The sequence below is a fragment of the Phoxinus phoxinus genome, assembly GCF_949152265.1.
Source record: "Phoxinus phoxinus genome assembly, chromosome: 2".
Classification (NCBI taxonomy): Eukaryota; Metazoa; Chordata; class Actinopteri; order Cypriniformes; family Leuciscidae; genus Phoxinus; species Phoxinus phoxinus.
Window position 1 is genome coordinate 45,200,794 of NC_136877.1, and position 12,208 is coordinate 45,213,001.

Here is a 12,208-nt window from a genome sequence, read left to right on the forward strand (position 1 = left end):
TAGTTTTTATATACAGTGTAATAATAAAACAAATTCAAAGATAAAGTCGTCCGAGATTTTCTTTCTGACCTTGTTTTCCCCGTCCTTATGCTTGGCTGCGCTACTGAAGAACCTGGTCGTCAGCTCAAGCTCTGGGGTGAAGTTCATTCTCTGAGGATGTTTGAGATCTTCTAGTGGTTTGTATCTGAGAGTTGGAATTTGTTCCATAGCAGGCGGCAGGGTGCTACCTTTACTTTTGGGCTCATCGCTGTCCCTATCCAACAAGCATTCGGTGCTGTTAGGACGAGACTTCTGCCAGCGAGCTTTTAAGCCAATGGACGGTCTGCGTTGACTGGTTCTCTGTTTAGGTGGCAAGTTGGATTGCATACTAAGAGGAAGAGGAGTAAAAGCTGAACCATCCACCCTGGCTGAGACACCTGATTGAGTCGCAGGTTGAGCAGCTCCTGTTAGCGGGTCAGACAGAAGGCACCTGCAATCTGGTTTGAGGAGTGCGCTGTTCCTGTGCTGGGAATAATACGGTGGAGGATTGGGAATGTTTGGAGATGTGAAGCTCCACTGGCCAGTGAGACTGTCTCTATCCTCTGGAGAAGCAATTCCGATCCCACTGTCGCTACCGCTGTTCCGTGGATTTTGTTGTCCTTCGTCTGGATTTTCGCTGTCGAGTTTCACTCTCAGTTTTTCAATATAGTCTCCAATGTCAGTATAGAGGACGGACACGAAGTGGGAAATCGAGTGCGGAGTTTGAGGAAAATCCAAACAGCCTTGAGTGTCTGGATCAGGAGTGCAGGGAATCCCAAAGTGCCTCATGATACTTTGGTGCTCCTTGTGGTTGTAAAGCTCTGGATCTATGAAAAAGACATGGCATAATGTCTTTATGGTGCTCGTCTGTGTCCCAACGTCAATATTTTTGGTCGAATCAACCGAAACAAGGCCAAAGAACCTGCTGTCTTCCGTGCAAATGATGCAAAGTGCCAGGTTCTCCGCTGGGTAAGATGCCAGAACGACGTCTCGGTCATCACAAAGCTGAATGCAGTTGCATTTGACCCTCATCATGACCAATGAATGGGTCTTCTGCTCAATACCAATCTGACTGATGCATTCACGAATGGCTTGCAATGCCTCCTCCTCAGGCTGTGATGTTTCTAGCTCCAGTTCCATGGAGTTGATGTATCCCACAATCATTGAAACGTTCAGGATGCTGGAATCAGACACAAAGTCATTCTGACTCTGAAGGTCTGAAAACACAGAATCCTCGCTCACGACTCGAGATGCGTTATCCTGTGAGAGACTATCAGTGTGGCTTTTGGATCTATGCTGCTGCAACCAATAAGACATATCTGGTTCAGACAAAGGTCTTTGTTTTTTCTGCGTGTCTTGATTGGCGGTGCCCTGATCGGAAATCTCAAAGACGGTGTCAAAACTTCCAACTGACTGAAGCATTGGCTCCCTCGTGTCCATGCTGTTGAGATTAGCAGGGAAGGGGTCCTTTTTTCCAGGATTGAGCCATGGCAGTTTACTCTTACTCTGACAACCCAGCTCCTCGTCGCTGGAGCAGGAGGCCATGGGTGGCCTGTCAACAGATGTGACCAGCAAACACAGTGACCGTGATGACGTACCGATTAGCTTCACCACAATCTCATGTGATGCCTCAGACACATCTGTATCATTCACACGCAAGATGCGGTCCCCAGGTCGCAGTCCGACACTGTACGCCGGACTTCCTTTTATTATTCCTTGCAGAATACATGGTGCCTGGCCGGCAATTGTAAATCCGTAGCCAGCTCTGCCACGCTCCATCTCCACCCTGCGAACCGCCGGGCTGGTGGGACGGTCCAAAAGTCTCATTGTCGACTCAGCTGGCTTCAAAACTCTCATTTCGGTGATGGAATTCACAATATTAGCACTTTGTAAAGGTATATCAGTTTCGTTCAGATACAATTCCAGCCATGAAAAATCATCTTGGTGCACTGCTAAGGGGCAGACCTGAGGGGAGTAATGTGACTGAGGTTAGAACACAGGAGACTTGTCAATGAAGAGTTATTAGAAACACAATATATGTACAACAAAAATCCAGCAGTATTAAAGAGTGGCCTAAAGGGAGACTATTTTTAATGCATCTGTCTCCTTGTATTTCTATTATTTGGAGTGTAAACTGTAAAGAGTTAATGAAAGGTGAAACAACTTTGATATTTCTGATTTCTCTCTCTCTCTGTGTGTGTGTGTGTGTGTGTGTGTGTGTGTGTGTGTGTGTGTGTGTGTGTGTGTGTGTGTGTGTGTGTGTGTGTGTGTGTGTGTGTGTGTGTGTGTGTGTGTGTTGCTATTCAATTATTTCATACAATTATCTAAGAGACAATTACCTGTTTCTTCATTTTGATCACGAGTTTATCAACTCGTATAAATTGAGACTGCGTGTGTGTGTACCTATACATGTTTTTTTATTTATAACGTTAATATAACAAATATTTTTTAAATATGCAGCTTTATATTTTATTATATAAACAATATTATATTTAACTTAATAGCTTATAAATATTTGTACAATTTGTTTTTCTTTTCTTTTTATATATGTCACAACGCAGGACTACTTCAGTGAACAAAAAAAAATGTTTTAAAGGTTATTAAAAATATGACTAGTGATATATTATTGATATATTGTATCTGTCTGTTCTTTTATCAAAGTGTCATTCACGTTTATCATTAACATTTAGTCAAATATTTGGAAAAAGGATAATGATAAACGAACAGACAGATACAATAAGTTAAGTTATCTGGCTGCTAATTCTAAACAGCTCTCGAATGTAAGTTAACGTAATTTAACATGCCAAACACTTTTCATTCACGGTAACTGTTAACTGTTTTACACTCAATGTAAACAAACTTTTGTGTTTAAAGCGCACCTCTTTCACTTAACGTTCACACATACATGTTAAAAACAAATGTTTACACCGGCGCTTACCTGCTTTTAATACCAATGTTTTTCCTCGTTTATTTCGGAACTCCGTTCGCGCGACGGACTTAAACCACTGCCATTCACTATTGTTGGGAATACAAAGCGTCATTCTCTTGTCGCTATGGCACCGTAACGTTTGCAAAATGATATCAGCTCTCTCATTGGTCAACAGACACGTCAATCATGTTCGATGTTCAAATATATACGGCGCTCTCATTGGCAGTTGGAAAACACATGCAGTGTTTGCTTTAATGATTATGCTTTAATGTTTGCGGTGTTTACTTATACTGGTGCTTGTCACTGAGTGCACTTAATACGATTATATTGACGGTAGGAATTAACGTACATGCATTCAATAGCATACATTGACATATTAAGGATTAAAAACTGCGTTGTTGCATGTAAACTATGGCAAGATTACAAACGGCGATCTCAAAGTTGCATTCAGCCGATGAAATCTTCCTGATCTAAAGTCATTTGATATATAGACGCGTAAAATACAATTTTACAGCTGTAGTGCATTTTTTAAATGTTAGTTTCTATTCATGGCACCACACCCAGGCCACTAAGCACTAACGCCTTTCCTCTTATCAACAGGGACCTTTTATGAACGCCTGACAGGTCAATTCATCACAGTCGAAGAAGAGAGGTGTTGTTGACATTTATATTTGTTCTCCGTTTGCACAACGTAATGTTACATGCTCAATTTGGAGCACAGCAGAAAGGATTATCTATCTTGTGTCTTCACATTAAGAAGATGAATTAAAAGAGCATGTGGTGGTGCATTAACCATTATAATGTTTGGGTGCCAGTCAGGTTTAATCTATCCGGCCACTTTTAGGAGTGTATAAGGTAAAGCGACAAACACTGACATCCAAGATTATTAAAAAGTAGGTTTAAAAAAAAAAATCTAGTTTAAAATACATGTGGCAGTTTCTTAAAAAGGTACACATTTTTAAGATATTGCAATAGTAACTTAGGTGTATTCATATTGTATGCTATTCTAAACTCAGACTTTGATTTGGTGGATAATAATTGTGTGTGTGTGTGAGTGAGAAAATGTTAATTCCAAACTACTTTAAGCCAACTTTATTCATTTGAATTTCCTTTTCGCAATATTTGAATGGTTTGACCACCTAGACATTTTTGACACGTCACAAAAAAACATAAATGTATTTAAGTCATTTTATGTTAATTGCATTTTTATTTAATTTTTGTTGGCTATATTTGAACAGATTTAAGCTAAACATGAGTGTCATGTTTTTGACCCATACGTAATATAAATTGCTACCAAAACAAATGCATTCTGTGACATTTACTAACATGTTACATTTTGCTAAATTGTGCTAAGCTGTAAAAGTGTATGGTAACATCAATCTTAAGTAGTACAAACTAAGACTCCATTTTGAATCCTTGTCAACTTAATACAGTTTCTATTATCACCAACCATGTGGTGTTATATGTCTACCACATTTGACCTGGAGTTTATTTGAACACTGTGTCCTCTTATAGTATGCCTCTTATAGTATACTATATAGTATAGTATGAACTATATAAAGGGATAGTTCACCCTCAAATGAAAATGAAGTCATCATTTACTCACCCTGGTGTTGTTCTTATGCCGTATTCTACTTTTCTGGTCCATAAAAGAAAGAAGGGCATACGGCATTAGAACAACACCAGGGTGAGTAATTTATGACTTCATTTTCATTTGAGGGTAAACATCAAGGGTTAAACTATCCCTTTAAAAGATGTCTGAAATCCTTTAGATTTACATCACATTGGCCCTGTCCCAAATGGCACACTTCATGCACTTTCGGTCTTGTGGACTTACAACGCGCAACTTACTTAAGGCAACGCGCTGAGGGACGGCATAGGGCACCGCCCATGCATGCAGCTTTCAGAGATTTTCAGCTTTCTTCTCATTTTTTGGTAGTTCATTTAAAGCAATTTCTATGTTTGATTTTTGATTTCACCTAGGGAACCAAATAAGCCAGAACCGCTATACAGCCAGCCAGTGCACAAGAGAGTACCCACACTTTTTTTCCACTTCAACCACTGATTACATAACAATCAACTTTAATCTTGTGAGATTTTGAGAACATTTTGAGTCAGATAGTGTGGATAAACAGTAATTTCTTCACAAAATTGCTTGTGTAGGTTACATCTGTCAACATTTCTGAATAACATATTCATTGTAAAAGACTTAACAGCGCTTAAACAGGTCTAAGATGTACCGCTAACTAGTTGGTTATAGCTTTTATACTTAGCATAGAAACGCCTCCTCTGCAAAGACACAAAAAAAAGGTCCTTATTCTGTATCTGAGGTCCTGTCACTCAGGCGTGGTCTTTGGGACCGGTGGGTTGGGCCAGGAAGGGGCAGGCTGAGCAGGAATCATCTTCTCCAAGAGGTTCATCATTCGCTCCTGAAGCTGGAGGCTCTGCACCTGCAGGAAGTTTTGCTGGTGCATAACGCGGCGAACTTCGTGACACGCCTCCTCAACGGCATGGCTTATCCTGCGTTGTTCCTGCAGCATTGCATCCATGACACGCAGCTTCTTTCGGCGCAGTGACACATTTGACAGCCTCCGCCTCTTACGTGGTTGTGACCTGCAGATGGACAGCCATGCAGTTATAGATGCATGATTATGATTCTGAAATGGATCTGTGATCTGATCAAACATGTTACCTTGTTTCAAAAGAACTTCCAGAGTTGTCTGTTAGGACTTCATCCTCATCGTTGAGGTCTCTCTCCTCTGAGGAACCAGTGTACTCTGGTAGAAACCCACTTGGCGGAGCTGATGGGGGCGCAGAAGACTCTATTTGAGAGGTGGAGGGGCCAGACGTCGAGAGGCTCGGTGGGCTCATATGGGCATGCTCTGGTACCTTTGACAAGATCCTCTCAATGGATTTGTAGTACGGCCAATCAGGTATAACATTCCCACCATTTGCTGTGTACTTCAGCTTCCTATTAGAAAAGGATGTTAAACCATTGGTTTGCACAGTACTTAAAATCGAACAAAAGTTGCGATAGTCTATCGATCGTGACTATGGATGGGCAACGATTAATCGCATCCAAAATAAAAGTTTGTGTTTAAATAATACATGCATGTGTAGTGTGTATAATTATTTTGTATATTTTGGCGAGCAACTGTTTGGAGACCTTTATCGACAGAAATCTCTTGTTTTTTTTAATTTACTGCAAGTAACATGTTTGTACCATGCCTCTGAGACAACACTATTTTATTACGTGGCTAACATTTGTAGTAACAGTAATACAGTAATACATTTTCTTCACACAGTAAAAAACGCAGTGTCAAATTAACACTTAAAGTGTTAATTTTAACACTACTCCGGATCATATATGGTCCCAATCTATCTAGAGTAAAAAGTACACCGTTTGTAGTGTTGAATTTACAGTGTTAATATAGCACCTTACAGTGTAGAAAAATTACACTTCGAGTGTAAAGTGTTACACTTAAATTGTTGTTTAAGTTTTACACTTGGGGTTTTTAACACCCCTGGTGTTGATTTAATTCCATTGGATTTACACTATTGGATTACACTATAAGTGTTATTTATAAAGTATTCTGTTCAGTGCAAAAACTATTTACACTATTATATAGTGTTAATGTACAAGATAAAATCAAGAGTCTTCAGACAGATGTATAAATCCAAAGTTTATTTAACAAATAGGCAAAGTGGCTCCTTTATAACATATGCCAGATGTGTAAAGGTCAAATTATCACATTCATGAGGAGTTGCAAGAAAAAAAAAAGTCAAGAAAAAACATAAAATCATGTTAATTTGCCTAGACATGAAGAAATATGACAGGTAGATTTGAACAAGATTGCAGAAAACTACTTGTCAACAGTTGTGTAGCATCCATGTATGCAGTTCCTCTTTGTCCCATTCAGCGAACAGGAAGTAGTATTTGAGTTTATTGCCATATCAGCATCACCGGCCGCGAGCAGGTATTCTGTGTGGTCTCTTCAATGCAGTCAAGGTGGTCTTGTATGCTGGTCCCTGCCAAAGACAAAAATAACACTCAAAGTCAGCTCTCCAATTGGCCGTCTTTATATTCGTTTTCCACAATACAATCAACACAAATGGCAATATTTTGAGGCAGACAATAGGCAGTGTGACAGAAATGTCCAAATGTACCTTTTTGGAGACGACAAGGTGTTGTTCAGCTTGATATGAGGACATTTTTCCAGGTCTCTTGCAGGAGACGAATTGATGCAAGATCGCTGCCCCATTCTAAATAACACGTGACAACTTCAGCAAAATGCATTCATGCATGAACGTGTATAGATAATCTTATTCTGAACTATAGTCTGACCTGAATCATCATTTTCATCATCTTGCACAGCAGATTCTGCAGTCAATCAGGTCCTTGAAGGTCTTGGGAGAAGCCTTTCCAGGAACTTAGCGGAGGTCTTCTAACCAAAAATCAAAACAAAAACAATCAAACAGTTACATAGCATAATGACAACCATATCTCTCTCAGGAACAATTCTGTTCAGATGATTGTGTAGTCACAGAGTATTACCGTTCACACCTGGCATTAACATTCATCTTGCACAAGCGAACAACTCGAAGTACAGGTGTAAACGCACCCAAGCCGCATTGAGATTCGATTGTTCTGATGAGGTCTAGGCCACATTTTTTTATTAAAGGGATAGTTCACCCAAAAATTTTAATTCAGTAATTTACTGACCCTCATGTCGTACCAAACCCGCAAGACTTTCTTTAGTCTTTGAAACACAAATGAAGATATTTTTGATGAAATCTGACAGCTTTCTTTCCCTCCATTGACAGCTACACAACTACCACTTTGACGGTTCAAAAAGTTAACAAAGAGATCTTAAAACTAATCCATGAACCAAGCAGTTTAGTCCAAATTTTCTTTTTCTTCTGTTTATGTTGGTTGATTCATGTTTATATGTGAATAAAAGTCTAAATTCAATTTATTCATCACAAAGCGATCAAGTCTCTTCAGAAAATTTGGACTAAACGGCTCAATTCATATGGGTTCGTTTTATGATCTCTTTATGAACTTTTTGAAGTGTCAAAGTGGTAGTTGCGTGCAGTATTCTTGATATATTTATTTGAGTTTCGAAGATGAACAAAAGTCTTTTCGGGTTTGGAATGACATGAGGGTGAGAAATTACAACAATTTTACACTTGTGTGTCAACTAACCCTTTAACTTTTTGCAGTTTAATATCTTGAATTAACACAATGACATAGTGATTGATGTGTCATCATGAATTATGACAATCAAGATACATCAATCACCCAAGACACATGTACATTTCAGGTCTGAACAAAGGCATTGTGTGGTTGCCCAGTTAGGTTTAAATGTTTCATGTTGATTCGTCATGTATTAAAATTAGTACTGCACATAGAATAAAATATAATGACACTCACGATTCTGGATTCATCTTCAGCATTCTGTTGCTTTCGTCTTCATTTCTGTTGCTTGGTTTCTGTAGCAATCTCATGAGAGGAGCTTCCTTCACTTGACACTGGATGGTTCTTGGCCAAATCTATTGAAAAAGGATTTGAAAAAAATATGTCAGTTGATGCTAATATTTCCAAAATTCAGTAATGCAATACAATTTAAATTGGGGCTGTAAATAAGGTAAAAATAATTGTGATTACCCTTAATTTCGATTATGCTGAGAGATGTCTATAAAGCATGGGTGTAAAATTATTTATATTCAAAATATGTATTTAATCTGATTATTGAATACATTTATATAAGTTAAATGAGTAAATAAGGCATCTTAAATTTAACTTGATTTTAATACGCATTTAGAATTTATTTTACCCATAATTTATTAATGGTATTTATAATGTGAACAGAACATACAGATTCATATTAATAAAATGCAGACAGATAAATAGTTAGGACATAATTTATCCCAAAATAACATGCAGTATGAATTGATAAAGACTGATTTCAAGCTAAAGTACCTGTATGCTCTGCCAGTGCATACGCAAATGTTACCTGTAAACTGAATTGAAAGACAGATGGATTTACAGATTAGCTTTAATGCACTTTCACAATGTTTGAAAAAAAAAAAAAAAAAAAACTTGATGGGAAGTTCGTATGTTTGTGTCTTGACGCAGATATGACGACATGATATTCAGTGATAAGAACAAACATACAGATATGTAATTCTCACTTAAACATAGGGCGAATAAAACGTTTTTAAACGCTCCCTCACCTCAGTCTACAAAAAAGTGCATTTGTTGTTTGCACTGCGCGCTAATTTACAAGATACTTAAACGAGCTGTTAATAATGCGCATGCGTCACAAAAACGGAACCGTTAACGCGTTCATGTATAACACAGCCACTTTTATACACACAAAACGAATATAAACTTACCATTTGAAGAATTCTCTCATCTGCGCAGAAAAAAGAAGCCCAAATGCTGCTGCTGTTTCAGACCTCCTTATCAACTTTAGTGCCAGGCTTGTCGTAAGACCGGTTGAGGCCTCGGCGCGACTGAGGGCGGGAAGGCTTTCTGTCAACAAACCAAAATGAAATGAGCTAAAAATATATTTGTAATACAAATATAATTTATAATACAAACGTATTTTAAACGTTAAATCACCTTCATCCAGGAAATCAAATCGTCATGAGAAACCTTCACATCCTTCTGTAACGTTAACGTTACATCTCTGCATCTCATGAACTTGACGAGCTTCCTTAATCCTGACAAAAACGCGCAGTTTATCATTTCTAAATGTGTTCACCACCATATTTTACCAAAAATGTTAACAAGTGTATTTACTTTTTTATTTTAGAAAGAAAAAAGCAATTCAACCTACCGTCTCGGTCGCATGAAGATAAAATGGCGTCGTCGTCTTTCGAGACAGCAGTCATCGAGGGGCGGAGTCAATACAATTCGGCGCTTTTTTTTTTTGCACTTTCAGTGTAAAAATAAAATTACACTTGTAACTACACTGAAGAGGAGTGTTTTTTAACATTGTTGATTGTTAATTTAACTCTTTGGGAATTAATAACTTTTAACACTGCAATTTTTACACTGCCGATTTTACTGTGCACCATACAATATATTTTAAAATGAATTGCATTAGCTACACAAGTTATCCAGCTTTTATTAATATGATATTCTAATATCGATTTAGCTTACTGCAGTGTGCAACAAGCAGACACCGCACGAACGCACCGTAACGTTATAACAACTTTCAACACACACAAATTTATTTTTACTATGATTGTTTTGACCAAGTAAAACAGCGCTGCTTTACCCTTTTTTTAATTATTTTTACTTCAATTCTACTGTATGAATAGCAATTCAGCACTTGCGGCTGTTTCATTATTTAGAAGGAAATAAAATAATGTGTGTTGAAAGCGAAAGCAGTGAAACTTACATACTGTGCCTTTAAGCTACTTCATATTGTCTTAAAAAGTGTATTAGCTTAAGAGAAAGAATCAAACAATAAGTCAGTTTTTACTACACTATTCTGGACTAAACTTGGATGTTTGGATAAAGATAGGCCAATATAGTGACTTTTGGTGGGAATTTGTGAGGCTATTGGTTAAACCTTACCATTTTAAAAGTTGTACTATGCTGCTTTAAACACTTACCCAGTTGTTTACTACAATAGTTGAATTCTGTATTAAATGGCTAGAAATGAAGCTCACAAAACGCATGAGCATACAACATAAACCGCACAAAGAAAATAATGTGTAATCTTAGTACACTTACTTACTCTGACATACTCTTTTGGATGTACTTGCATATACAAAATATTGTATATTTTGGCCAAATGTCTGACAGTGCACAACTGCACGCAAAATATGTAGACTACATTTGTGAGATCATGTGATGGTTCAATAAAGGGATTTTGGTTTGAATCACGTTGTTGTTTTTATTCTCTCGAGAATAGCGTTCCTAAATAGGCTACGTTCTTTGTTGCTATTTTAATTCAATGTAGATCATGACATGGTCAAACTGGCACGCTTTGTTTCTTTCCCAATGCTTATACATGGTTTCTAGAAACCGGAAGTACTTTGCTTGTGGCGGACTCTAATTTTCGTCATCGCCACAGTCCTCTTCTGTTCGTTTTAAGCGGTTTTAAGCCGTCCGCGCGCAGAAGACGAGTGAGCGAACGCTATGTAGTGTGCATGCGTCGAACGCGTGCAATCATCCTCCTCGCAGCCAGTGGCATGCATTCACTTTGAAAGACTTGCGAAGTATGAGCGTTTACCTTTACATTTTACACGTTTACATTTATCTTATAGTCAATTTAAAATGTCTACAGTTTACTAAGTTGTAAGAGTAGACACTTGTAAACAGATTGTTGAAAATAATTTTAAAAAAGTCTTTTAAAGTCTTCCCTTTCTATAGATAGATAGATAGATAGATAGATAGATAGATAGATAGATAGATAGATAGATAGATAGATAGTGTATTTACTTGCCTGAATTGGAAAGTCATGTTGGTAATCTTCATCTTAATCTCCTCCCGGTGTCGCTGTTCGCCAGTTAATTCATAAAGTTGCTTAGCCATTGTCTCGTAGATCTTAGCATTGCGCTTAGCCTTCTTTAGCTCTGCCACATACTCTTCCCAAATGTACACAAGAGCTTTCATCTCGGAATCCGTCCAGTTACGAGCTCTCCTGTGCTTCTCGCTCGAGCCCGGCACAGTGTAACTAAAGCAGAGGTCCTCGGAGGCCATTTTATGAACAGATTAGATATCTTTCGTTCAGGTTTAGGATTTAAGCTTGGTTCTCTCTCAGTGCAGTCTGTTTTCCAGGCCTTACTTTGCTTTCTCAAGCATGTGCTTGTGTGTGCTAGAGACAGGCCTTTGCTGCCCTTCCCCCCATGCTTAGTTAAGAGGCCTCAAAATGGCACCTTGAGGGCTGGAGCAATCGCTTTAAAAGCTTTTAAAGAGGGAAGTTCGTCAGCATGATGTCAAGTTACCCTGGCAACAGTCTGCTAAGGCCCTCCTCTTCTAGCCTAACCCTTCCCCTTCTCCTCTACTCTTTTGTCTCTGTCACTCTGCAGCAAAAAGCTTTTAGCTGAAAGCCAACAAAAGTGGGTCGGGCAGGCAGAAAATCTGCATGTGAAATACGACTCCTCTGGGGACTGGAAAACGGCAGAGTGTGCTGTTGCCAAGGCAACCGCTCTATCCCAGACCACTTAGTCCGAGTGTTTATGAGCTTAAAAGCTTTTAATAGAGAAGAAGCTCGACTAATGTTGCAGAGAAAGTGCATT

At 38.5% G+C, this 12,208-nt stretch overlaps 2 protein-coding genes and 1 long non-coding RNA gene across 4 annotated transcripts in view; all 3 read right to left on the reverse strand.

Annotated features, from left to right (window-relative positions):
• rgs12a (regulator of G protein signaling 12a) overlaps nt 1-3,069 on the reverse strand; it is a 51,771-nt gene extending 48,702 nt beyond the window's left edge. For both annotated transcript variants that reach the window (XM_079585235.1, XM_079585234.1), the window contains exons 1-2: nt 2,957-3,069; nt 70-1,983 (exon numbers count right to left, since the gene is read on the reverse strand). In XM_079585235.1, coding sequence (XP_079441361.1) covers nt 70-1,875 — 1,806 coding nt within the window. In that variant the 5' untranslated portion in view covers nt 1,876-1,983; nt 2,957-3,069. The remainder of the gene's footprint in view (nt 1-69; nt 1,984-2,956) is intronic.
• Nucleotides 3,070-4,882: 1,813 nt separating this feature from the next.
• On the reverse strand, nt 4,883-12,140 carry msantd1 (Myb/SANT-like DNA-binding domain containing 1). The gene is made up of 3 exons (XM_079584968.1): nt 11,413-12,140; nt 5,640-5,918; nt 4,883-5,560 (listed from the first exon to the last, which is right to left on the reverse strand). The coding sequence occupies exons 1-3, from the start codon at nt 11,667-11,669 to the stop codon at nt 5,284-5,286; spliced, it is 813 nt and encodes a 270-aa protein (XP_079441094.1). The 5' UTR covers nt 11,670-12,140; the 3' UTR covers nt 4,883-5,283.
• On the reverse strand, nt 6,618-9,884 carry LOC306984023. Its single transcript, XR_013794463.1, has 8 exons — nt 9,793-9,884; nt 9,576-9,676; nt 9,347-9,485; nt 8,931-8,971; nt 8,382-8,500; nt 7,293-7,392; nt 7,115-7,210; nt 6,618-6,976 (listed from the first exon to the last, which is right to left on the reverse strand). It is a non-coding gene; the product is annotated as an uncharacterized lncRNA (long non-coding RNA).
• Nucleotides 12,141-12,208: the final 68 nt, after the last annotated feature.

Excerpts from the sequence above, each read along its gene's own strand:
- msantd1 (XM_079584968.1), bottom strand. The coding sequence starts at position 11,669 with ATGGCCTCCGAGGACCTCTGCTTTAGTTACACTGTGCCGGGCTCGAGC. Across the intron at positions 5,919-11,412 it reads AACATGACTTTCCAATTCAG|GAAGCTGAAGTACACAGCAA; the intron begins GCAAGTAAATAC and ends CTTTTCTAATAG. Across the intron at positions 5,561-5,639 it reads GGAAGTTCTTTTGAAACAAG|GTCACAACCACGTAAGAGGC; the intron begins GTAACATGTTTG and ends GTCCATCTGCAG.